At 30.5% G+C, this 25,657-nt stretch overlaps 1 protein-coding gene across 2 annotated transcripts in view; it reads right to left on the bottom strand.

Moving 5' to 3' along the window:
* GABRA2 (gamma-aminobutyric acid type A receptor subunit alpha2) overlaps nucleotides 1-25,657 on the bottom strand; it is a 134,645-nt gene that overhangs the window by 67,521 nt on the left and 41,467 nt on the right. For both annotated transcript variants that reach the window (XM_051964038.1, XM_051964037.1), the window contains exon 4: nucleotides 724-791. In XM_051964038.1, coding sequence (XP_051819998.1) covers nucleotides 724-791 — 68 coding nt within the window. The remainder of the gene's footprint in view (nucleotides 1-723; nucleotides 792-25,657) is intronic.

Below are 25,657 nucleotides of genomic sequence, written 5' to 3' on the forward strand. Positions count from 1 at the left end.
TTAGTATCATGTTCATGTATACATAGTGATAAGCAGATATTCCAATAGGAAATTAGTGCAGATAAGAGTGGGAAGTAAATTCTGAATAAATGAGATATCTTTCTGAAGACAGCCTTCAACAAAACAGCTTTCAAACTACAATAAGGTGCAAGAGAAAAGGGTGGGTTTAAATTAGGACAACAAATATCTAAGGAAACTGCCAATCTTTCATGTTAAACTTGGTAGACAAAATCTTCACTGTTACATGAGCAATTTAAAGTTTGGATCTACAGTTTGTTCAGTTTGTAATATTGTTTTGTCCAATTCGTTTTTCTTAAAAAAGAATAAGTTGATAAAGGTAAAAAAAAAATAAAAAGAATAAAAATCTATAGAGAGCTAAAATGGGATTGGCAAAACCTATAAAACTAAACAAGGAATTACTCCACAGATGGCTAAGCAGAAAATCAGAGAATATTCCTAGAATCAACTGCAACAAATGTTTAGAAATGGAGTAGAGCTAAAGGTAAAAGGGATAGTGTAAACAGTGTTTTCAGAAAGCCAAATTAGAAAATAATATCAGTGTGTTGACATGACATTTTTCATTTGGTCTGAAAATAAAATAGATCCTTATACTATTATCTAAACAAAATTCTTGAAAAAGAAAAGGATTTAAAATTAATAAATGATACTAAGACGGTTATAAACAATGGTTCAATCAAAACATTCTTTTAATAAAGAACTTACCATATCTGTGTCTGAGACAGGGCCAAAACTGGTCACGTAGATATTAGTGAAGACTTCAGTAATGCTGTCTAATTTAAAAAAAGGATAGTTTAATACAAATCATAAAAATTATAAAGGCAGAATATAAAGGTACATTTAAATATGATTTGTTTAGAAAGTTGTGTCATGAGAGTCATATTTAAATTTTCAGACACACACATGTGTATACACATATACGTTTAACAAATTCCTTTTTTACTTTCACAAGCAACAAACCCATAAAAATAACTATTCTGGTTGGTGTTTTAATAGGAGGCTATCTCAATTCTAAATATAAAATGTTTTTATAGCAGCTTTATTACACTCTGTTGCAGATCATAGCTATTAAGTGCAGTCTGTTTCAAGTCTGTTTCTCCCTAATAAATAGCTTCTTCAGAAACCATCCTAAGAAAACAGGCTTATAATAAAATCACCAACAATGCTAAAAATAAAGCATACTTACTGTTCAAAAGTGTAGATATTTGATTTTTAGATTTAAAAAATTCAAATTAAAATATTTCTTTAGGATAAGAATCTAGTCTTGTTAGAAATAAGTATTTTTCCTCCTTGATGTTTAAAAATGGACTATTAATCATAATAAACAAATATGATTCATTCTACTAGGAAGGGATTTGTTATTTAATTATGTGCCACACATAAAAGCAAACAATTTATACTAATTGGAGAACATTCTTCTATGATACACTGTCCTTTGAACAAGAATGTATTTTGAAAATTGAATTCTTAAAATGGCTAACTGATAGCTGAGATGACTTTGAAAAGGTATATTCTTAGGAGTAAAATAAATGATAGAAAATTGAGATCCTATTGGGAACTGAAGTTTCAGAGGTTTTAAAAAATGTGTGGGTTTTTTTTTAGAGGAATCAGTCTTTTCCTAGATTTTTGCCTATATTTATTCCAATTTTCACATACTTCCTATATTTTTGAGACTATACAACTTTCAGAAAAATGACCTTAATAAGCCCATCCTGAATTTGTCTGCAGTAAAGGTTAACCTACTTCACTGAAGGAAGTAGATAATACAAATAGAAAAGTTTTATGAGCTATATGATTTCAATGCTTGTAACAATCCTTTCTAAAAGCATTTAAGTAAAAATTATTTTGGTTTAAAATGCTAATGATTTTTCTGATGAAAATGAGATGTGATTCTGTTCAACTTAAAACATCTTTTTTGCTTAAAAACTTTACAAGATTTTTTGAGATTCCAGGAAGGGAATTTAAGGCCAGAACTTTGGTCTTATATACCTTCAAATTTCCAACAGCACTTTTTACAGTCTTATGCTCAATAAATATGTGTTAAATGAGTGAATCAGTTTTAAAGCTCAGCATGGACACAATCTAATAAAACAAGAATGGGGCTAACAAAATATTAAACATCGTCCTAGGATAATGAGATAGTAAGAGCAAATTGCAAATCAGAACGAGTACTAGAAATAAGTTGAAAAATATTTCATTCTTTACAAGATAAAACAAAATAATACATTAATACCAAGAATATGCTATGTTCTTGTCATTTGTCTGAAGTTTCAGAAAAGTTTAGCAAATGATTAAGATGATAATGACAGTTTGCATATAAGATAGGGTTTTTTAAAATTATTTTTATGATTCAATGTAGCATTAAAACTGTTATGGGCAATTACCAACTCATAGAGGTTATAAAGAGTGGACATACAGTGAACATGGGCTTGGTTATTACAACTAGAATCAGAAGTTTTATATGACAACGACCTTATGTTATTTTCACACATGAAGAAACACACTAAAAATGGCCTTGAGATATCCCTAAAATCATATAGTTCAGTAGTGGCAACTCTTGGATTAGAACCTAGGTTGATGATTCTACATTCATTTCTCTTTCTATGACATTTTAAATATAAGATATGCAGGAACTAATGAATTAAAAACAATGTCTATTAAGCAATTAAGTCGTCATCCATTGTTTCAAGTGCTAAAGGTATAAAAATACAAAAATTAAAAAGTTAAAAAGCAAAACAAACCACAGGAGGAAAAAAGAGACTCCCTGTCCTAATAAAGATTATATTATAATGGGGGAAATGACACATATTAGGAATAATGACCAGAGAGGGTTAAAGGCAAGTGTTATACAAATGTGAATTACTTTAATGATTAAATAGCAGTTATTTGTTTTTGAAGACCTGCATCTAAGAAACTAAGAGTTGTCATTTTCCATGGACAACTTTCCCAAATATGATTTCTTTCAACACATATACACATTTTTGTGTATATACATAAAGATACACATAAGTGTATATGCATATGCATATATGTGAATATATACAGACAAATGTGAGTACATAGGTAGATGGATAGAAAAATCAGATGAGGGATATTACAGAGGGCAAACCATCATATCACAAGATTTCATTGGTGCAATTATTTAAAATTAGTTACATGTAACCTGAACTGTAAAATTCAGCTTTACACTACCCACTCTTTCTAAAAGTCCTCCTAATCTGGGAGTTGCCAACCAAATCTTTAACTCTGACACACCTATTGCAACCCCAGTATAATCCATTATCCTTCAGCCTCTCATCCTCCACCACCTGCTATGATGAAGTACCACCTTCTCATACCTCTAATTCCATATGACTCAGGTAAACAAAAAGTGTTTGACTTTTACAGAAAAATTTTTTCAACTATAAATATATAACTTACATTGAACTGCTTGTTTTCTCAAGGTCGGATGGGAAGGGGGGAAAGAAAAGAATCTGGAACTCAAAGTTTTAAAGATCAAATGTCAAAAAATGTAATTGGAAAAAATATAGAATTAATTTTCCCAAAGAAATTCCATTTAGGATCTAGAATACTGTAATTTTGGTAAATTATATGCTTTGAAAGAAAGCTGTGGAAGAGCAAATAGAGCACTGGCCTTGGAGTGAGAAGAACCTGGGTTCGAGGCTCATTTCTGGAGTATACAGGCTATGTGACCCTGTGCAATTTAACATCTCAGGGCAACCAACTCTTTAGCTGCAAAATACTTGTTAAACTACCTTGAAAGAGGAAGCTGAACTGATAAAGTCAAAGAGCTGGACAGCAAAAATAGGTAAGGTAGAATAATAGATAAGTGATCTTGCCTGAGAATCTGATCAGCTAATGTTGTGTTAATAAGATTTTTTAAAATTCAAATTTCAGTTAATTGACATTAAAATTAACTTTTCAAATATAATTCATTCTTAAATTTAAAAATACCTATAAGTATTATTTTTAAAAATGTTTCAGCATGCTATCATTAAGAGAAATAAGGTTGAAAAAATTAATTCTGAAGTTAGTTTGATTTCCTACCCATCACTAGAAAATGCTGACAAAGTTGATAACAGTTCCCCTCCACCTTTATTTTAGTATAATTACATCTTTGTACAAGACAAAATCTTGAGCCACAGAGACAAAGAAAATAGAGAAGAGTGAAAATATGAGATGAGTGAAAAAACTTCATCAAAACATGCATATTCGCTCACAGAAGCATACATACAATAATAGTAATGGGAATCTTTATATAATACTTAGATATTTTGGAGCTGCTTTGCATATAATAATTCAATAAATGTTTTGTTGAGTCATCTTAAATTGATGATAATTTCCCCAATTTCTAGCTGTTTACTTAAATTGGTTTTACTCAAAGATCTAAGTTTTGAAAGATAGAAGCATCAGGGAAAATAACATGTATAAAATAGAAAAAATCTATAAATATTTCATAATTTGAATTAAAATAGCAAATATCTGAATCACAAAAAATGATTTTAATCAAAAAGCAATAGAAAATAAGCCCATTGAAGACCAAAAGTGACTACATTTTTTTTCTATATACTATCAAAATATCTATTTGACATTTAATAGGTTCTCAAGAATTTGGTAGGATTGTTGAATTAAGCTTAGCTATGGACTCTTATTATTTTAGGCCTGAGTCTTAAGCTTCAATGAGCTCAGTCATTTTTTGGGTCAATACCTCTTCCATTGGGAGCCATTCCAGAATCTTTTGGTTCTAGACTTTAACCTTTAATGCTATATTGTATCAGTCTAATCACTAAATCCCAAGTTAATCATTTTATCTCTAGGTCTTCCTTGTTCCCTGAGCTAGTTTGATGCCCTAAATTCAGTGATCTGCCTTACTTAATTCTTTGCTCTTCAATCCCACTTCAGCAGTTGTCACAGCATGTTGCTGTTTATTTCCAATGCCTAATTCCTGCCACATCTCCTTTGTTTTTTTTTTTTCTTTCTGTTCCCTTACATTTCAGAAATGAAGACATTTTAGTATTAATTTCTAAAGGAAATATAAAATAGAAATTCAGAAACAATGTAAAAAAATAAGTTAGTTACAAATGTATAAAAGACAAAATTTCATCCTTATTGAGTCAATCTCTACCAATATTCTCAACATTTAACTTGACCCAGTGTGATTCCCTTTTTGGAAGAACAACTAGGGTTTTTTATGGATATTTTTTATTCTAAGAAAGTCCTAGTCTGATATTGGAATTCATTCATCTGGTTTGTCTTGTCATTGAAATCTATTCTCTTTTCAACTAAGCATGCAGGGAGTATCTCCTTTAACTTTTTCCTAGGGTCATGGAGTTTCTGTTTGGTAGCAGCTAATTAGGACAGCTAGGTGGTACAGGAGCAGGTAGATAGATGAGTTATAGAGCACTGGAATTAAAAAGTCCTGGAATTAAAAAGATCTAAGCAAACAATGCAGCATCAAACACTTATGAATTGTATGACTTAAGAAAATGATTTAACCTTTATCTTTATCAGTTTCCTTATCTATAAAATAAGCTATAGAAGGAAATGATAAAGTACTCCAGTACCTTTTTTTTACCAAGAAAATCCCAAATGGGATCACAGCGAGTTATACATAACTCAACAACAACAATAACAAGGCACTTAATGGGTGCTGGGTCCTTTTCATTTTTTACTCCCTATAATAGTTATATCTCTCCCTTCCTTTAGGTGAGCATAGGGAAGTAGATAGAAAAAAAATTGTTCCAAGTTTTTTTTCTCTCATTTCCTGAATGCAAATCGATTACATAACAGACCCAGAATAATCAAATGGAACAGAGAGATTATAACCAAAAATTTAAAAAGAGAGTTCTTTTCCTCATGAAGTCTCTAGGTAGAGGTGATTAAAATATGAAAAATAAGAGAATAACATGTTATAATGAGAAATTTGTTTAGAATAGGAAAGGTAAACGGAGATGATTTTGTCTTTTACACGTTATAAAGATATTAGGAAAGCAAAGATTGTTCTTTGTAGAAAAGGAAAAGTTAAACTTTGATTAAGTTAATAATTCACTGCAGTGTTATGTTAGAATTATTATTGCATTGTTTGTCCCATCCTATTCTTGAATACTGGAGTCATGGACAGATACTTCCATAGATGAGGACTGATCAATTATTAAAGCAATCAAAATGGGCATGGCTCTTTTCAACAATGTGATGATTCAGTCCAGTTCCAATGGGACTGTAATGGAGAGAGCCATCTGCATCCAGAAAGAGGACTATAGGGACTGAATCACAACATAGCATTTTCACCTTTTTGTTGTTGTTTATTTGCCTTTTTTTGTTTTTCATTTCCCCCCTTTTGATCTGATATTCCTTGTGCAGCATGATAATGTAGAAATATTTATAGAAGAATTGCACCTGTTTAATATATATTGGATTACTTGCTGTCTAGGAGAGGGAAGAAGGGAAGGGAGACCACAAAATTTAGAACACAAGATTTTGATGAATGGGTGAGTGTGTAAAACTATCTTTGCATATATTTTGAAAATAAAAAAGGTATTATTTAAAAAATAAACTGATCAAATGATATTTAAGATCCTGCTCTGTGCTAAAGATACAGAAACTAGAAAGTGATAAAAGGCTACTGTCTACTTGGAAGCTTTTCCTAATTTAATGATCATCAGTTCCTAGCAATATTATTTTCTAGTAAATGACTGTTTTTAAGATGCTATGGAAAAATTGTGAGGAAGACAGTGACAAATTGTCCTTCTATATAGAGAACCGAAAAAGAGATAGAGACATTACAAAAGACAGAGTTCATAAGAATTATGATCTTGCAGGTGTTTAACCAATGGAAAAAGCTATGACAGTAAACTGAATTATTTCCATCCCAGAAGATTTTTAGGATAAACAAATGAGATAAGTAACCATCTGTTGTATATGATTCAGATTCTGGATTTCTTTTCAATTGAGGAGTTATACCAAATGATTGCTTGAGATCTCCTGAAATTTTGATTATATGACTTTTTGTTTCCCCATACTCATTCATTAAATATGAAATTATATAAAAGAGACCAGATTAAGATAAATTCAAACCAAAATAGCACACTGAAACAATAATTATAATTCAAAGGCATAAACAATGAAACAATCCTTTGGGATCTCAGTAGACCTCAAAAGAACTTAGATGAGAATTTGCCAGCTTAGTTTGGCTCTAAAATGGAAGAACAATGGAAATATTTGGTAAAGAATTTTCCCTTACTAAAAAAACAGAGTAATGTCAAATAATTCTATTAGTGTAAAACAATTCACAAATATATAGATATGTTTATCTATGTGTCTGTGTATAGCTAAAATATATTAGATGCACATATAATTAAAGATAAATATTTCTATTAGTGATGTGACAATAAGGTACACAATTCATTACATGCAAATATAATCATAATGTAAGTGTAAATCATAATTATAAAATTATGATGATAGTTATGACAACTTTTAGCATAAAATTAGTTTTCTGCATTCTAAAGTCTATGAAGCATGATAGTGATTACATTAAATTATTAAAAGTAAAGACATGATTACATGTCTATATAAACAACAATATGGAAGGTTGCTATAAAAGAGTTGGAATGGAACAACTTAATTTTTTTGAAAGAGGAGAAAAATAAAGTAGATACAGAAGGACTTTGTGGCCTTTTACAGAGCCATGTACTCTGGAATGTTGGAATGCTTGATTGAAATTCCAACCCTAATGTTCCTAGGATTCTGAAAAAATCAGCTGAGAAACAAATCATTGCTAGAACATTTCATATGATACTTCTTGTTAGACTAGAAAAAAATGATTGATTAGCTGATATTTATATACATATATATATATATATATATATATATATTTTTATGCATATATATGTATAAATTGCTGAGGCAATAGGGTTTAAGTGACTTGCCCAGGGTCACATAGCTAGGGAGTGTTAAGTGTCTGAGGCAAGATTTGAACTCAGGTCTTCCTGACTTCAGGGTTGATGCTCTATCCATTACATCAACTAACTGTTCCAATCAGCTGATATTTATAAAGAAAAGAATATTAGAATAAAGTGCGACTTAGTAGTTGTTAAAGTAGATACCATCATTTTTTTTAAAGGAACATTACCTAAACTATCTTATTAGGCTATCACAGTTCTAATTTATAATGTAGTAACAGAAATTCTTTGGAAAATACATTAACCTGTGTTACTTTAAAAGCATCATCTCCAGACTGTGGTGAATTGGTAACATTCTTCAAGATTCTACTATTATCTCAGGTCTCAAGCAAAGTAATTTTGGAAATGATTCATTTTATCAGTTGTGGAATGGCATCATAGATCAGTTGATAAATATCAACTTAAAGTCTAGCTGTCTATAGAAATTTAAAAGGAGTATTTATTTATGCAAGTAATAGCAAGAATTGAAAGTGCGGTTGTTATATAAAATGTATTTTCTATGACTAACCTTACCAATGAGACTGTGATCCTGTCACATTTAGCAGTATTCCATATTTGCCTCCAAAGACTGTGATACATGCATTTGTAATGATATTAAATCAGAGAAATATCTAAAATAGTGATAGCAAAAGTAAAGTTCTAATGATTATTACATAAAATCTAGATAGATGAGGGACAATCACAAACAATAACTTAGTGTTTCATAAAGTAGCAAATATAAATAACTTAGGAAAAATGCTTATTTGATAAAACTTTTAGGGAAAACTGAAAAGCACTCTGACAGAAACGGGGTTTTAATTCAACACCTTAAGCCACTTCTACAAGATTATATTATCAGACTATTAGAAGAAAAACTATATGCTTCTCAAAGGAATAGGAGATGTATTCTTAGCCAAACAGGAGATAGAGGCAATTATGAAACATAAAGTAGAATAATTTGATTATTTAAAACTGAAAAGCTTCTGCACAGACAAGAAATTGATGTATTTAGAAAAAGAAGGGAAGTGATTCAAAGGGACCAAAAATATCTTCTATCAAACTTCTCTGATAAGAATGTAGTATTCAAGATATATAAATACACTTTTCTATGTGGACACATGTATGTGTATGCTGCATATATATATAATATATGTATGTATATGTATATATAATATGTACATATATGTGTATATATGTTTGTGTGTCAATGTATGTGTGTGGATGGGTTAATGTGTCTTATGGGCATATATAAAACTAACAGCATTAATGACAACATATATGATAACAAAAATTAACAACATGAATAAATATCTGGTAAAATGACATAAATAACAGTTTTCAAAAGATTTGCAATGTATTTGCAATGTAAAAAACATTCTGAATCACCAATATTGAGAAAAGCAAATACAAACAACCCTGAAGTTTTATCTCAAATGCTACAAATTGGCAAAAATGATCAACAGATAGTCATAGTCAATATTGGAAAGAATGTGGAAGGCTTGGCAAATTAATACACTGTTGATGGAGCTGAGAAGTTGAATAATAATTCTAAGAAACTATTTTGAATTCTTCAGTATAAAATGATTATTGAACCAGAAATTGCATTACCAGCTTATATCCCAAATAAGTCATTAAAAAGAAGAAAGACGCCATATACTCTAAAATATTTATAGCAGCACTTTTTTGTGATAACTAAGATTTGGAAATGAAGTAGATGCCCATCAATTGGGGAATGGCAGCATATGAATGTAAAGAAATCTTGACTTGTTTAAAAGTGATGTTTGACCAATACAGAGAAGCCCTGAAAGGTCTATATGAACCAATGCAAAGTGAAGTAAGCAGAGTTAAGAAATCAAAATCCATGGTAATTAACCAAAATAAATGGAATGAGCAGTTACATTTGGAAAAAAAGAGAAAGAACAAGCAAGAGGAGGAGGAAAAGAGGGAAGAGAAAATAAAAGTAGGGTGTAATAGTAGCAGTAATAGTAGTAGTAGTAGTAGTAGTAGTAGTAGTAGTAGTAGTAGTAGTAGTAATAGTAATAAGTAGTAGTAGTAATAGTAGTAAGTAGTGGAGTAAATACAGGCAACAAAATTATAAATATCTAGCAGTACTCAAATGAACAAAAGTGACATGGCTTCTTCACTCCATCCCTTTGTGGCAGTGGTATGTCCTCAAGTGCTACACATTATACATATTTTACATTTGTTTTTAATGGATTGAGCAAATGTGCTGTTTTTTTTCTTCTCTAAAAATTACACTTTTTTATGTGGGATGGCACTTTGAGAGGGAGAGGATACTTGAGATAACTATGATGATGTAAAAAATAGATGTTGATATGGCAAACTTTTTAAAAGAATATATGGACATTGCTTATTTTTGTGGATTTTATTGTTCACCGTTATGTTGATGGATAATTGGTACTTTTGTCTATATTGAACATTGCTGTAGTCTGTTGGCATGAAAACCAAAAAGAATCTCCTACTGTGCTCTTCTTTAAATCCATTTAATTCAGCAGGTACAAGTGCATTTTGGTGATATTTTCACATGTATTTATAATTTTCTAATTTGTCTTTTGTTTATTTGTATATGCCTTTATTTTTATGAGATTGCAAAATTTCTGAGGAAAGGAACCCTTGTATTAATTATTTTTCTGTCTTGCTGTACAATTAGTAGAGTATACTCTCTCTCTTTATATATATATATATATATATATATAATTATTGATTAATAAGACTATAGATGTATATATACACATATATATATATACATATATTGGAGGGCCAGTCGACTTTGGGAAGAACTGGATTTAACTTGTTTCTCTAACAAATGCTAATTATATGACCCTGAGAAATTATTTAACTTTATACTGTTCCCAGCAACATCTAGATTTTCTAGATAGTTATATATCTACAATAACAGAACTTTTTATAAAAGGAATGACTCATGCCAGTGAAATTATTTCAATGCTGTTGACAATGTCCTTCTGTGTGATTATACCATTTAATCTCTTTAATGATCCTTTAAGATTAATAACCAGAATTGCTATCTCCATTTTGCAAAGAGAAAACTGAGTTTCTGAAAGTTTGGTTATCTTCCTAAACATTGCATAACCAAGAAAGGTCAGATCTGATATTTGGATCCCTGTCAATTGCTCTTTTCCAACATGTCATTAAGCAATGAATGATAAATTGATTAATTATTAAGTAGAGATTATTTTATCATCAAAGAACATAGGAATTAGGTGGAAGCATAGAGAATAAAAGGTAAATAATATAGTAAAACTTGTTTTTATTTGTCTTTATCATGACCTAAGATTTCACTGGTATAAAGCACTCCGAGGAAAGTCCCTCAATCACTGCAGCTCAACACTAGCTCTAAAACACAGAGTCTTTAAGCACTACCTAGGTATTGACAGTGATCTTCCTAGGGTCATGCTGTCATGTAACAAAGGCAGAATTTGACTCTAGATCTTCCTGATTTTAATATCTTTACTTTTAGAATATGATAAGTAAGTAAAAGTGATACAAAGGGCTAGGAGAAATGTGAAAGTCCATGAAAGTTCTGGGAGGTAGGATCAGAGAGAACTTTCAGAGGAAATTCTGGGCTGGGCTTAGAAAATGTGTAGAAAGTCTATTGATAGAAAATGACTTTGAGGCCAGAACTATTTTCAGCTGCAGATAATATAATAATTATATTAATAAAATATAATATGTTATATATGTTATAATATATTATTCTGTGACTACAAAAAGTTTTTGTTACTTTTACAAGTATTCCTTTATCTAATGAATAACCAGATGTCCGATTAAAATCCAGAAAAACTTTGGTATCTATATTCCATTATAATTTCCAGGAGAGATGAGTTACCTTTATGTCTGCCAGTGTTTAAGGCAGTTCTCTAAACATATTAGACATTTGATAAATGTTTGAAGTAGTGAATCACTGCAACTATTCTCATGTGAAGTAATGATAGAGGTTGAATTAGCTAGTTGAAAAAAATAAAAGTTAAAGTTAAGAGTAAAATAAAGAAAAGTTAAATCACTAGGTCTTTGATTCCTGAGTAATAAATACCAGTAAGTCTAAGAAATATCCAGGCAACAAAATAGTAACCAGTAAATTTTGTAAGAGTAGACAGAAGAGAAGTTGAGGGGTTGCAATAATTATGCGGCAAAAAAAGTGCCAAGATCTTGCAAGGTAATCTGAAAAGCTGTTCCCTTATCTCTCTTGTCAAATATGGCTGGACAATATTCTGGAGACCAGCTCCAGAAAACACTTCTAGAAAGTAAAAAGTAATGACAGTAGTCTACAGTGACTCAAAGAAAATTAATATTCCTGTATCTTCAAAGGGACTCAGGCCTGAAAGAGCAGAACTCTAGAATCATATAAGCCACTTTTGATTACCATAGTCATAAATACTTCAGTCAACTCCAGAATTCAAGATGATATTTGAAAACTGGGGCCCAGAGATTAACTGACTGGTTCCATGGCACATAATTTGTAGATAGCAAAGTTAGCACTCATTCCCTCTCCCCTCTTTCTCTCCCTCTCCCTCTCCTTTTCCTTCTCCCTCTTCCTCTCTCTCTCTCTCTCCCTTTCCCTCTTCCTCTCCCTTTCCTTCACTCCTCTCTCTCCCTCTATCTCTTCTCTCTCTGTCTCTCACATGTCCTACTTATATAATACTATATACTACAGTGGTATATATTTGAAACAATTCATTAAAAGGCTATAAGTCCTAGGAAAGCAACTACTTTTTTGCTATCTTATATTTTTAATCAGGTCCTAGGATGGTTCTCATTACCTTAGTTAAATGTTTTTTTTTCAATAAATTAGAAGAAATCTGAAGGTAATATCATATGCTTACCTCTTTGAAATATGTAAATAACTTTTATTTTACTGCCATTTAGCAAATATCTTTAACCTGGGAGATATGTCCTAGAGGATTCCCTGAGATACATGAAATTAAGTTATTTGCCCTGAATTACAAGACTAGTAAGTGGCAGAAGCAAGGTTTTATTGACTCTTTGTTCAGTACTCTATACCATATTGGCTTTGCTTATTGACTCTTCCAATATTTTGATGAAATGTGAAATATATGTTGTACTGTCATATTAGGATGCTTGGCCAGTTTTACATACCTTGACTGTGCAAGACATGGCAAAAAAATGTTAAGATAAGATTTAATAAGTGAGTTTAATAGGGTAAATTATGTTAATTGATATTGATTTTGTTGTAAAAGAAACCAAAATTTGTAAAGGAAAAGCTAACACTCTCTTGAGGCATTCCTATTAAAACCTATTCTAGATGGGTATTTGTTTTACCAGATCATTTGAATATCTGAATATAGATAAGAGGCAATTACCAGAATGAAATAGTATAATTTGTGCTGTATGGCAAGATTTCGGTTATGTTTACACACTTCTCTAGCTACACTATTAATCATAAAAGTAAAAAGATTATTAAATGTGGATTAATAGGTATGAACTTGAATGCCAGCTCTGCCATCCTCAACCTAGCAAGCATGCTTGTAGAATTGAGACTTTAAACCAAGAACTCTAATTCTAAATTCAAGACCTTCCCTAACATACCATACTTCTTTGTTTTTAGTTATTATATAATGAAGTACATTATAGTTATCTTTGGGTCAGGGCTGCTTTATATATTATCATACATCTAAAACATATGTGTTTATCTATCCACATTTGTATTTATATGTACCTTTGAATGCATGGTATTTTGAATGAATATAAACAGGTTTCTTCTACCACATGTTACAATACTTCATATTCAATAGATATTTAATAGATGTTTGTTGAATCAGTGAATACATGAAGGAATGAGTGAATGGATAAAGGAATGAGTGGGAAGGATGCTGACATTTAGATGAATGAAAAAGATGTTTTTTAAAAAGAAACCATTTTTGAAAGGGGAAGTAATTATTTTGTGGTTTCATACATAGTAATTGGTAAATGTGTTATCTGAAACTTCATCTTTTAATCTGATATTTTTGTACTTTAGAGTGGCTAAACATTCTGTACTGAGCAGATCATTTCTGGTAGTCAGTTTGCAACTATACCATGCACTTTACTTAAGTGCTCAAAGGGACTAGTTTTAATGCTGGTAACACTTGACTTAATAAGTGTTAGACAACAATACTAAGCAAGGGAAAGAGTTGTGTATTTTTAATGCTGATCAATAGCTCATTTTTCAAAAATATTCAATAAAAAGAATGATCCCAAATACAGAGGTTTTTGTATTTTCAATGTTATGACTTTATAAAATTTGTCATAGATTTGGTGACTTTGTGATTAATAGGGTACCGAGTCTTATTAACAAACTGAAATCAGTATTCATTTTGAAAGCAACTGGGAAAAATAATTAAAGTTTACTGAAAATTTTTCATTTTGAATTTTGTGGCACTAAAGTGTTTACTGTTTATGTAATCAGACAAACATATTTCCATGTGCAAAGATGGACATTCAATGAAACAGGTGAATTCCATTCACTTTTGATGAAAAGACTGGAGCTGAAAAGAAAATTTGATCTTCAAACACAGAACAGAAGAGAAGCATAAAAAGGTAAAAAGGAAAGAAAAAAAATAACTTTTTTTTAAAGTTAAAAAGCCTATACTTCTATATGGCAAGATGATATGTTTATCTGTATTGCTGTTATGGCTATACTTTTAAAAGGTGCAGGCATAATTTGATTTTATTGTGATGATATAAAAAAGAAAATAGAGAAAGAAAGGAAATTCTACTGGAAGAGAAAGGAAATGGAATTTAAAATGGGGTAAATTATATATTGTGCAGAGGCAAAAAAGATTTATTACAATTGAGGGAAAGTAAAGAAAGTGATGAGCATTTTACCTTCACAGATAAATTTATCTCACCCTGTAGGGAAGTATGAGGAGAAAGGGGAAAGGAAAGGAGAGGCTAATAGAAAGAGAACAGGAGCAGAAGGAGAAAATTACAAAAAAAAAAAAAAAAGGATGGAAGAAAAGGGGAGAGCTGTTTGAGGGAGGTAGTAGATAGTAGCAAAATACTGGGTAGGAGGAAAAAGAGGAAAGGAAAAAGAAAAGTATAATTTGGGGAAAACAATATGGCAGGAAATATAGAGTTAGTAATTTTTAACTGTGAATATGAATGGGCTAAATTCTTCCATAAAAGGAAAGTGGATAGCAGACTAGATTAAAAGCCAGAACCCTACAATATATTTTTATAAGAAACACATTTAAAGCAAAACAATATATACAAAGTAAAGGTAAAAGATTGGAGTGAAATCTATTATGCTTCAGGTGAAGTAAAAATAGGATAATGATCCTGATCTCAGATCAAGCAAAAGCAAAAAATAGATCTAATTTAAAGAGATAAAGAAGGAAACTACTTCTAGCTAATGGATTATGAAGTAATATCAATACTAAACTTTTATGCACCAAGTGGTATAGCATCCAAATTCCTAGAACTTAAGAAAACTAAAAGAATTAGACAGCAAAACTTTACTAGTCAGGGATTTCAAACTTGCTCTCTCAGAAATGGATGAATCAAACCACAAAAAACTCAGAAAGAAGTTAAAGTACATATATATATAATTCTAGAAAAGTTAGGCACAATAGACTTTTGGAGAAAATTGGATGAATATAGAAAGGAATATTTTTTCTCCACAGTACATAGAAGCTATATCAAAATTGACCATATATTAGGCACAAATCCTCAAAACCAAATGCTGTAAGGCAGAAATAGTAAATGTATCTTTTTTCAGATCATGATGCAATAAAAATTATCTGCAATAAAAGGTCAGGAGAAATAGAGCAAAAATTAATTGGAAAATAAACAATCTAATCCTAAAAATGAGTATATAAAACAAAAAATCATAGACACAATCAGTAATTTCATCCAAGAAAATTACAATGAGACAACATATCAAGATTAATGGAATGCAGCCCAAACACTTCTTAGAAGACGTTTTATGTCTCTAGATGCTTACTTACTTGCATAAAATAGAAAAAGAGAAAATGAATGAATTGGACATGTAACTAACAAAACTAGACAAAGCACAATTAAAAACCCCCAATTAAATACCAACTACGAAATTCTAGACATAAAAGGGAAGCTTAAGAGGATTGAATGTAGGAAAACTATTGAATTAATAAACAAAAGTTAGAGTTGGTATTATGAAAAAAAAAAAACAACAAAATAGATAAACCTTTAGTTAATTTGATTAGAAAAAAGGAAAGAAGGAAATCAAATTGTTAGTATTAAAAATGAAAAGGAAGAATATATTCATTCCACCAATGAATATATAGAGTGTCCAGTTTAATAGAAGACTAAACAAATTACTTAAATAGTCCCATTTTAGGGGGGGAAAAGAAATTAAACATGCTATTAAAGAAAAAAATCTCCAGGGCCAGACAGATTTACTTGTGAATTCTACCAAACATTTAAAGACCAATTAATTCCATTATTATGCAAACTATTTGGGAAAATAGAGAAAGAAGAACTACTTCCAAATTGCTTTTATGACACAGATGTGATGCTGACATCTAAACCAAGTAGGGTCAAAAAAAGAGAAAGAAAATTATAGACCAATTCCTTTAATGAATATTGATGCAAAAATCTTAAATGAAATATTAGCAAAGAGATTACATCAAGTTTTCCCCAGGATAATACACCATGACCAACTAGGATTTATACAAGGAATGCAAGTCTGATTCAATATTAGTAAAACTATTAGCATAATTGACTATGTCAATGACCAAACTAACAAAAATCATATAATTATCTCAATAGATGCAGAAAATGCATTGAAAAAATCCAATATCGATTCCTATTAGAAATACTATAGAGTACAGGAATAAATGGAGGTTTCCTAAAAATGATTGGGAGCATCTATCTCAAACCATTAGCAAGCATTATATGTAATGGGGTCAAACTAGAACCATTCCCAGTAAGATGAGGAGTGAAACAAGGTTGCCCTCTAACACTATTACTATTCAATATTGTATTATAATGGTTAGCATTGGCAATAAGAAAAAGAGATTAAAGGAATTAAAGTAGGCAATGCGGAAGCCAAATTATTACTTTTTGAAGATGATAGAGTATACTTCAAATCCTAAAGGATCAACTAAAAATCTACTTGAAATAATTCACAACTTTAGCAAAGTTGCAATATTTGAAATAAACACACAGAAATTATCAGTATTTTTATATAATCCAACAAAGTCCAGCAGCAAGAGATACAAAGAGAAATTCCATTTAAAATACCTGTTGATAATATAAAAATTTTGGAGTCTATTTGCCAAAGCAAAGCCATGAAGTATATGAACACAATTACAAAACACTTCCCCCAGAAATAAAGTCATATTTAACCAATTGGAAAAATGTCAAATGCTCATGGATAGGTGGAGCTTATATAATAAAAATGAAATACTACTTAAGTCTATTTATTGTGTCAAGCCAATCAAATTTCCAAGAAATTGCTTTACAATACTAGAATAAATGATAACAAAAGTTCATCTGGAAGAACAAAAGGTCAAGAATTTCAAGGGAATTAATGAAAAAAGTAAAAATGAAAGTGCTCTAGCTATAGCAGACTTAAAACTATATTATAAAGCATTCATCATCAAAACCATTTGCTACTGGCTAAGAAAGAAGATAGTTGATCAGTGAAATAGATTAGGTTCATAGGCCAAAATAGTCAATAGCAATAGTAATATAGTGTTTGACAAACCCAAAGACTGCAACCTTGGGGAAAAGAACTCACTATTCAACAAAACTGCTGGGAAAATTGGAAACTAGTATGGAAGGAACTAGGAATTGACCCACACCTAACACTGTATACCAAGATAAGGTCAAAATAGATCCATGATTTCAATATAAAGAATAATATTATAAGCAAATTAGAAGAACAAAGGATAGCTTACTTCTCAGATCTGTGGAAAAGGAAATAATTTGTCATCAAAGAACTGAAATTAATTTTTGAGAATAAAATATATAATTTTGGTTATATTAAGTTAATTTTTTTATACAAGCAAAATCAATGCAGACAAGATTAGAAGGAAAGCAATAAACTAGGAAAAAATTTACATTCAAGGGTTTGATTAAAGGTCTTATTTCTAAAATATATAGATAATTGATTCAAATTTATAAGAATTCAAGATATTCTCCTACTGATAAACGATCAAAGAATATGAACAGACAATTTTCAGTTGAAAAAATTGAAATCATTTCTACTCATATTAAAAGGTGCTCTAAATCATTATTGATTTGAGAAATGCAAATTAACACAACTCTGATTGGCTAAGATGACAGGAAATGATAATGGAAAATGTAGGAGGGGATATGAGAAACTGGAACACTAATACATTGTAAATGGAATTGTGAACTGATTCAACCATTCTGGAGAGCAATTTCTAACTATGCCCAAAGGGCTATCAAACTGTGCATACACTTTGATCCAGCAGTGTTTCTACTGAGTCTATATCCCACAGTGACCATAAAAAAGGGAATGAAAAAATGTTTGTGGCAGCCTTTTATGTAGTGGCAAGAAACTGGAAACTGAACAGATGCCCATCAGTTGGAGAATGGTTGAATAAGTTATTGTATATGAATGTTATGGAATAGTAATATTCTATAAGAAACGATCAGCAGGATGATTTCATAGAGACATGGAGAGACTTATATGAAGTGATTCTAAATGAAATGAGGAGAACTAAGAGATCATTATACATGGCCACAGCAAGATTATATGATAATCAATTCTGATGGATATGGCTTTCTTCAACAACAAGATGACTAAGGCCAGTTCCAATGAACTTGTGATGAAAAGAGCCATTTATACGCAGAGAGAAGACTGTGGGAACTGAGTAAAAACAATTTTCACACTTTTTGTTGTTGTTTGTTTGCATTTTCTCATTTTTCCCTTTTTGATCTGATTTTTCTTCTGCAGCATGATAAATGTGGAAATATCTATTGAAGAATTGCTCATGTTTAACATATATTGTATTATTTGCCCACTAGGGGAGGAGGTGAGAGGAAGGAAGAGAAAAAAAGTTAGAACACAAGGTTTTGTAAGAGTGAATATTGAAAACTATGTGTATATATATATATATATATATATATATATATATATATATATATATATATATATATTTGAAAATAAAAAGCTTTAATTTAAAAAAGGAAAAATCTTAATGAACTAAAAGCATTATTAATATTTTCAAAATTAAACCTAAACTATTTGAAATCAGAGTGATATAAACCTAACATAATTTGAAGACAATATAAACAAGAAGTTTTCTCTTATGAAGGGTGTTTTGTAAATAGTCAATAATACTTTGAAAAAATATTGAAAATTAGGGAACTGAAAATGTGGGTGCAATATACATTAAGTCCAAATTTCAGATCACTGAATATATTCAGAGAAAATTTATTCATAAAACAAAAATAATAATATTGAATATTTCATATTTATGTTCTGCTAATGACATTTTTAGAAACATTTCTTTCATGCTGGTTCCTATCTCTAATATTACTCCAGCATCAGTAATGTAGGAGATAAAGTAGAAACAATATAGAAAAAGTGGCAGAGTAGAGAAGCCCTCAGTCTAGTTCTCCCAACATTCTCCTGTGAACTACTTTAAAATTATATAAAACCATATTCTGAAGGGTCAGAGTCAACACACAGTCAGATTGAAGCATCTTTCTAATCCAAAAACATAGAAGAAGTTGGAAAGAAAGTTCTGTGACACTGGGAAGGGCTGGCCTGGAATCCAATGACAATAACATACTGTGGTGGAACTATGTTGTGGTGACAGAAGGGGATCTGGGAATTAGAAGAAAGAAATCATAGGGAATCACTATGCTAGCATTGATGTAGGACCAGATGCTATTTGGGTATTCTATTGCCTAAAAACACTTTTGGTCTGGGGCCAAGGCAAAGAGATGCACTTCTGGTCATGAGGATCAAGGGACAACTATATAGCAACTTCATTACTTATAACCACTTCTGGGTAACGGTCCAAGAGCAGAGTAGAGCAGTTTTGCTCAAGAGGAAGTGATAATCTAAGGAGCAGTAACACTTCCCACCCAAACTGAGAAGATACCTTAAAAAACAGTGTTGTTTCTAGTACCAAGGGAATAGTATCTCTGAGGAGCAATATTGATTGCAATGCTAAGTGATCAGTGGTCCTTCCTAAGAAAGGATGAGAATGGAGTCCAAGACAGTTATGACCACATACCACACCACCTTGGCAGCACCAAAAACTTGCAAAACTCCAGAGCTCTGATAATGGAAGTGCAAAAATCCTGAAACTTGAGACAGAGCCCCGTAACTCTCATGTCAGAAACATTAAATTCTAAGTCAAGAAATAGAGTATTAAAAAAAAAAGAAAGAAAAGAAAATAACAACAACAAAAACCCTAACCATAAAAAGTACTATGGTAAGAAAGGAGATCAAGACACAAACTCAAATTAAACAAGGAAGTCAAAACAACTACAAGCAAAGCCTCCAAGAAAAAAGTAATTGGACATAAGCCCAGGAAAAATTCCAGAATCATATTAGAGTAATAGAAGAAAAACAGTTTAGAAAAGAAAATATTGCAAAAAAAATTAACAGCTTGGTAAAAGAGGAACAAGACATATTGAAGAAAATAACATCTTAAACGACAGGATTGGCTTAATGGAAACAGAGACACAAAAGCATCCTAAAGAAAGTAATATCTTGAAAATTAGAACTGAATAAATGGAAGCTAATGACTCTTAAGAAACAACAACAACAACAACAACAAAAAAAAAAAACAGTCAAAATAATAAAAAAATGAGTGAGGGTAAAATATATTATTGGGGAAAAAAAAAACAATTGACTCAGAAAACATCTAAAAACTATAAAGAAAATGCATTTCTAAACTTAGAAGGTAAAAGAGAAATTGAAAGAATTTTCCCATCTCCACCTGGAAGAGATCCTGAAAGGAATACTCCTAGGAATACTATAACCAAATTCAAGATCACCCAGGTCAAAAAGAAAACATTTGAAGCAGAAAAAAAGAAAGCATTCAAATATCATAGAATCACAAACAGGGTCGTCCACGATTTAGAATCTAACATATTAAAGGGACAAAGGCCTTCTAATATAATATTCTAGAAGGAAAGAGAAACTGAAAGTATAACCAAAAATAAGCTATCCATCAAAATAAATAATCCTTCAAGGGAAATGTATACATATACTGAAATAGTGAACTTTCAAACATTCCTGATAAAAAGACTATAGCTGACTAGAAAATATGACTTTCAAATAAAAGATTCAAAAAAAAGTGTAAAACATAATTATGAAAAAGAAATTATATGGGACTCAATAAGGTTAAACTGTAATCCTTTCCATAAGGAAAAAAAATGACATATATCCCCTAAGGACATTAATTTTCATTTTAAGAAGGTTTGGGATGATTCTACCTAGAAAGTGGATGAAAGAGTCAGTCAAATATGTTGAAATCATTTGAAAAATTCATAGGTGAGTAAGAGGAATGGCCTTGAAAAGGGGGGAAAAGGATTCAAAGAATGGAGAAAATTCTCTCATGTAAAAAATTGTTCAAAGAAGAATTTTTACAGTAAAAGGAAAATGATAGGGAGAGGGAGCAATACATGAACTTCCCTTATATCCAAATTGTTTCAGGAAGGGAATACACACACACACACACACACACACACACACACACACAAATATACATAATTACTTATATACCTGTATATATAGTATATATAAGTACATGTACTCAATTGGTAATAGAAATTTATTTTACCTAACATGAAACATAGAGGAGAAGGGGATAAAAGAGAGTAAGGGATGATAAAAGGGAGGAAAGATAAAAGAAGGCAGAGGTCAGAATCAAAACAGATTTGAAAAGGGAAACAAAAAGAAAAAGAGGAAGGGATTGAGGAATTGCACAGTTAAGAATCATAACTGTGAATGTGAGTAGGATATGGAAGTATATGGAAGAATTGATTAGAAACTAGAATATATTATTTACAAGAAGACTCCCTGAAACAGGAAGATACACACAAAACTAAAATAGGCACAAAATCTATTATCCAGAGTTTAAAAAGGCAAAGAGTAACAATCATGATCCTAAAACAAAAGCAAAAATAGATCTACTTAAAAGGAATAAGCAGGTAAACTATCTGAATAAAAGAAAACATAGACAATGAAATAATAGTAATACAAAATGCATATACACCAAATTGAATACACACACACTTATGTATTATGTATGCATCCAAATTCTTAAAGGAAAAGTTAAATGAATTAAATTCAGAAATAAACAGTAAAACTATATTTGTAGAGAACCTCAACTTTGACCTCTCAGAGCTAGATAACTTTAATCATAAAATAAAAAAGAAAGATGGTAGAGATGACTAAAATATCAAAAAAAAGATAGATATGTTATATCAGGAAAAAATCTGAATGGAAATATAAAGGAGTTTATCTTTTTATTAGCTTATATGGCACCTTCACAAGAATTGGCTATGGATAAATACATAAAACACTTATGATCAAATGAAGAAAAGGAAAAAATGTTAAGTGTACCTTTTTGAGACCATAACACAATAAAAGTTACTTCTAATAAAGACCTATAGAAACATAGACTAAAAACACTATTGGAAATTAAATTATGTAATGAAAAGAATGGACGGGTCAAAGAACCAACCATAGAACTATCAATACTTCCATTGAAGAGAAAAGCAACAATGACACAATATTCCAAAATGTGAATGGTGTAATCCAAGAAAAAAATAGGGGAAATTTTTTTTTTTTATTTTTGAATGTGTATATCAATAAAAAAGAGAAAGAGTAGATCAATAAAGTTGGGAATGTATCTAAAAAATTGGAAAAATGCAACTTAAAAGTCTCAATTAAATATAAAAAAAATCTCGTAAATCAAAGGAGAGATGAATAAAATTGAAACAAAACCATTGAACTAATAAACCAAAATAAGATGATCGTTTTATGGGGAAAACAATAAAATAGGTAAATCTCAGTTGGATTTTTAAAAAGATTTTAATTACCAATGTTTAAAGTGAAAATGGTGAATTCATCATAAATGAGGATGATATTAAAGGAATCATTAGTAGTAATCTTATCAAATTATATGTGAGTAAAATCTGCAATCTAAGTAGTATAGATGGATATTTACAAAGATATATAAGCTGATATATAATTGAAAAGGAAATAGAATGGTAAAATAACTACCTCAAAAAAAAATTGATTAAGCCCTCAATGAACTCCTTAAGTGAAAATACCTAAGACCAGATGGATTCACAAGTAACTTCTACTAAACATTTAAAAAACAATCTTACTACTACAAAAAATATTTGAAAAAATGGTAAAAAGGAGTCCTATGAAATTCTTTTTGTGATGCAAATATCGTTTTGATTCCAAAACCAAGAAAAGCAAAAACAACAACAATAAAAATATAGCTCAATTTCTTAATGAATACTGATGCAAAAAAAATTAAATGATATACTGGCAAGGAGATTACAGCAATATAGCACAAAAAAATATCCCGAGAAGTTGTTATTTATATGAGGAATTCAAGGTTAATTCACAGTTAAGACTATCAGCATGATTGACCACGTCAATAAAATAATAATGAAAATCATATATTGTCTCAATAGATGTGATAAAAAGCTTTGTGACAAAATTCAACATCCATTTCTATAAAAAAAAAAACTATAAAACATAGTAAGCAACAGAGTCTTTCTCAAAATTAACAAAGTTGTATCTAAAACTAAGAACAAACCTTATGTAATATGGATACATTTAAAGTCTTTCCAATAAGATCAAAAATGAAGGAAATATGTTCATTATCACAACTATTACTCAGTATTGTATTAGAAATCCTAGTTATAATAACGCAAGAAGAAACTGAAGGAATAAAAACAGAAAGTGGATAAAAAATATTATTCTCTGCTGATGATATGGTAGTATACTTAGAGAAGCCTAGAGAATCAACTAAATCAACTTTTTAAAAAAGATAGTTTAAAATAATTAACAACATTGACAAAGTTGTAGGACATAAAATAAACCTACATATATCATCAGAGAGAGAACAGAACAGGACATAAATAGGACAGAACAGGACAGGGGAAGGACAGGGAAAAAGGGGAGAGAGGGAGGGAAGGAAGGAACAAGAAAAGGAGGGAAGGAAGGAAGAAGAGGGAGGGATACCACTAAGTAAAAATTTTTATTTTTAATTTTATTATTACTTTATGTTTAATATCATATTAGGTTCAGTTATAGCTTATTTCTTAACATCTTACCACAACATTTAATATCTTACTATCGCTACAAAATTATGGTTAGAAAGAATTTACATTTTAGAGAGCAATGTAAAATATTTATCTTATTTGTAAAGTAGTTTAGCTCTTTTGAATTATGGCATTTTAATTAAGGACTCCATTAGCACTTATTATTGATGATCAACTAGCTATTTAGCAAGGTTTGGTCCTGGGATGACATAAATATGTAAAGATGCTGAAATCTAATTGGGAAGATAAGGCATGGAAATAAGAAAGAATCAGACAATCAAATAATACAGAATGAGTGGTTGTTATAGTGTTTTATATAAACAATTAAATCTTGGGTTTTATTTTGTCTTCTATGACAAATTGTCCCATAACAGACTTTTAAAAGAGCATATTATATTGTGAAATGCAGCAGATTGCTATGGACAGATAGGAGCTGAATAGCTGAATCCAGCTATTTTCATATCTTTCTTTGTGTTAAAAAAATATTCAATTTTGCCTTCCTCTCTTTCTCTGTACAGTATTTCTCCCTACTGTTACTTCATCTTCTCTTATCATCTCAATGCCTTGGTGGCACATAAAAGAATTGATGTTCATTACCTTAATACAATTTGTACAGATGAAATGTTATTAAATAAATCCCCAGTAAACAGTACTTTTAGCTGGGTGTAGTGAAAGGCATACTACTGAGGAAAGAGGTAGCATCTAGGATACATATCCAGAAATAATTTAAACAATTAATTTTACAAGTTAATAGAAGCAAAATGAAAATTAGAATTTCAGCCTTCAGAGAGAGAGAGAGAGAGAAACGGTGGTGATTCTGGAATTAAAAAAAAAAAATTATAGGATTTCTAAGAAGTCTTCTGAATTAGTCTAGTGATTGATCATAACTCATAAGCTACAGTTACTGAGGAATTTTGCCCAACCCTACGAGTGCAAAACATAGAAGAATTATGAAATCACTTGAATGGTTTGGTTTTGAGTATCTATAGGTATTACTTCATTTGTAGCACTTTTCATAGAGTAATATCTTCAATTTCTCTTTCCCTAAAATAGGAAGTATCTCAATCACTACAAGCAACTCACAATTTTGCCCCTTTTCTCCCTAAAATTATTTTATGCTGTTTCCCATGATCCATAATTATGTTTCTCCCCCTCTCTAGGGCAATATGAATATATTTCATCGTAGAACATGAATGGGAATGGGATAAAACATGTCTTTTTTCCATTTACTATAGCTAGAAATTTAGTATTTCCTTCAATCATAAATCAAATAAAAAAGTAATCATTTCAATTAGGAGTCCATAGGATTCATCAGATTGTCAAAGGGATTCAAATAAGGGTCAATAACTTTTACTTTAAATAAAGTATAACTCTCTTATGCAGAACTCTGCCTCTATTGGGAT

This window comes from Antechinus flavipes, chromosome 6, assembly GCF_016432865.1.
Source record: "Antechinus flavipes isolate AdamAnt ecotype Samford, QLD, Australia chromosome 6, AdamAnt_v2, whole genome shotgun sequence".
Classification (NCBI taxonomy): domain Eukaryota; kingdom Metazoa; phylum Chordata; class Mammalia; order Dasyuromorphia; family Dasyuridae; genus Antechinus; species Antechinus flavipes.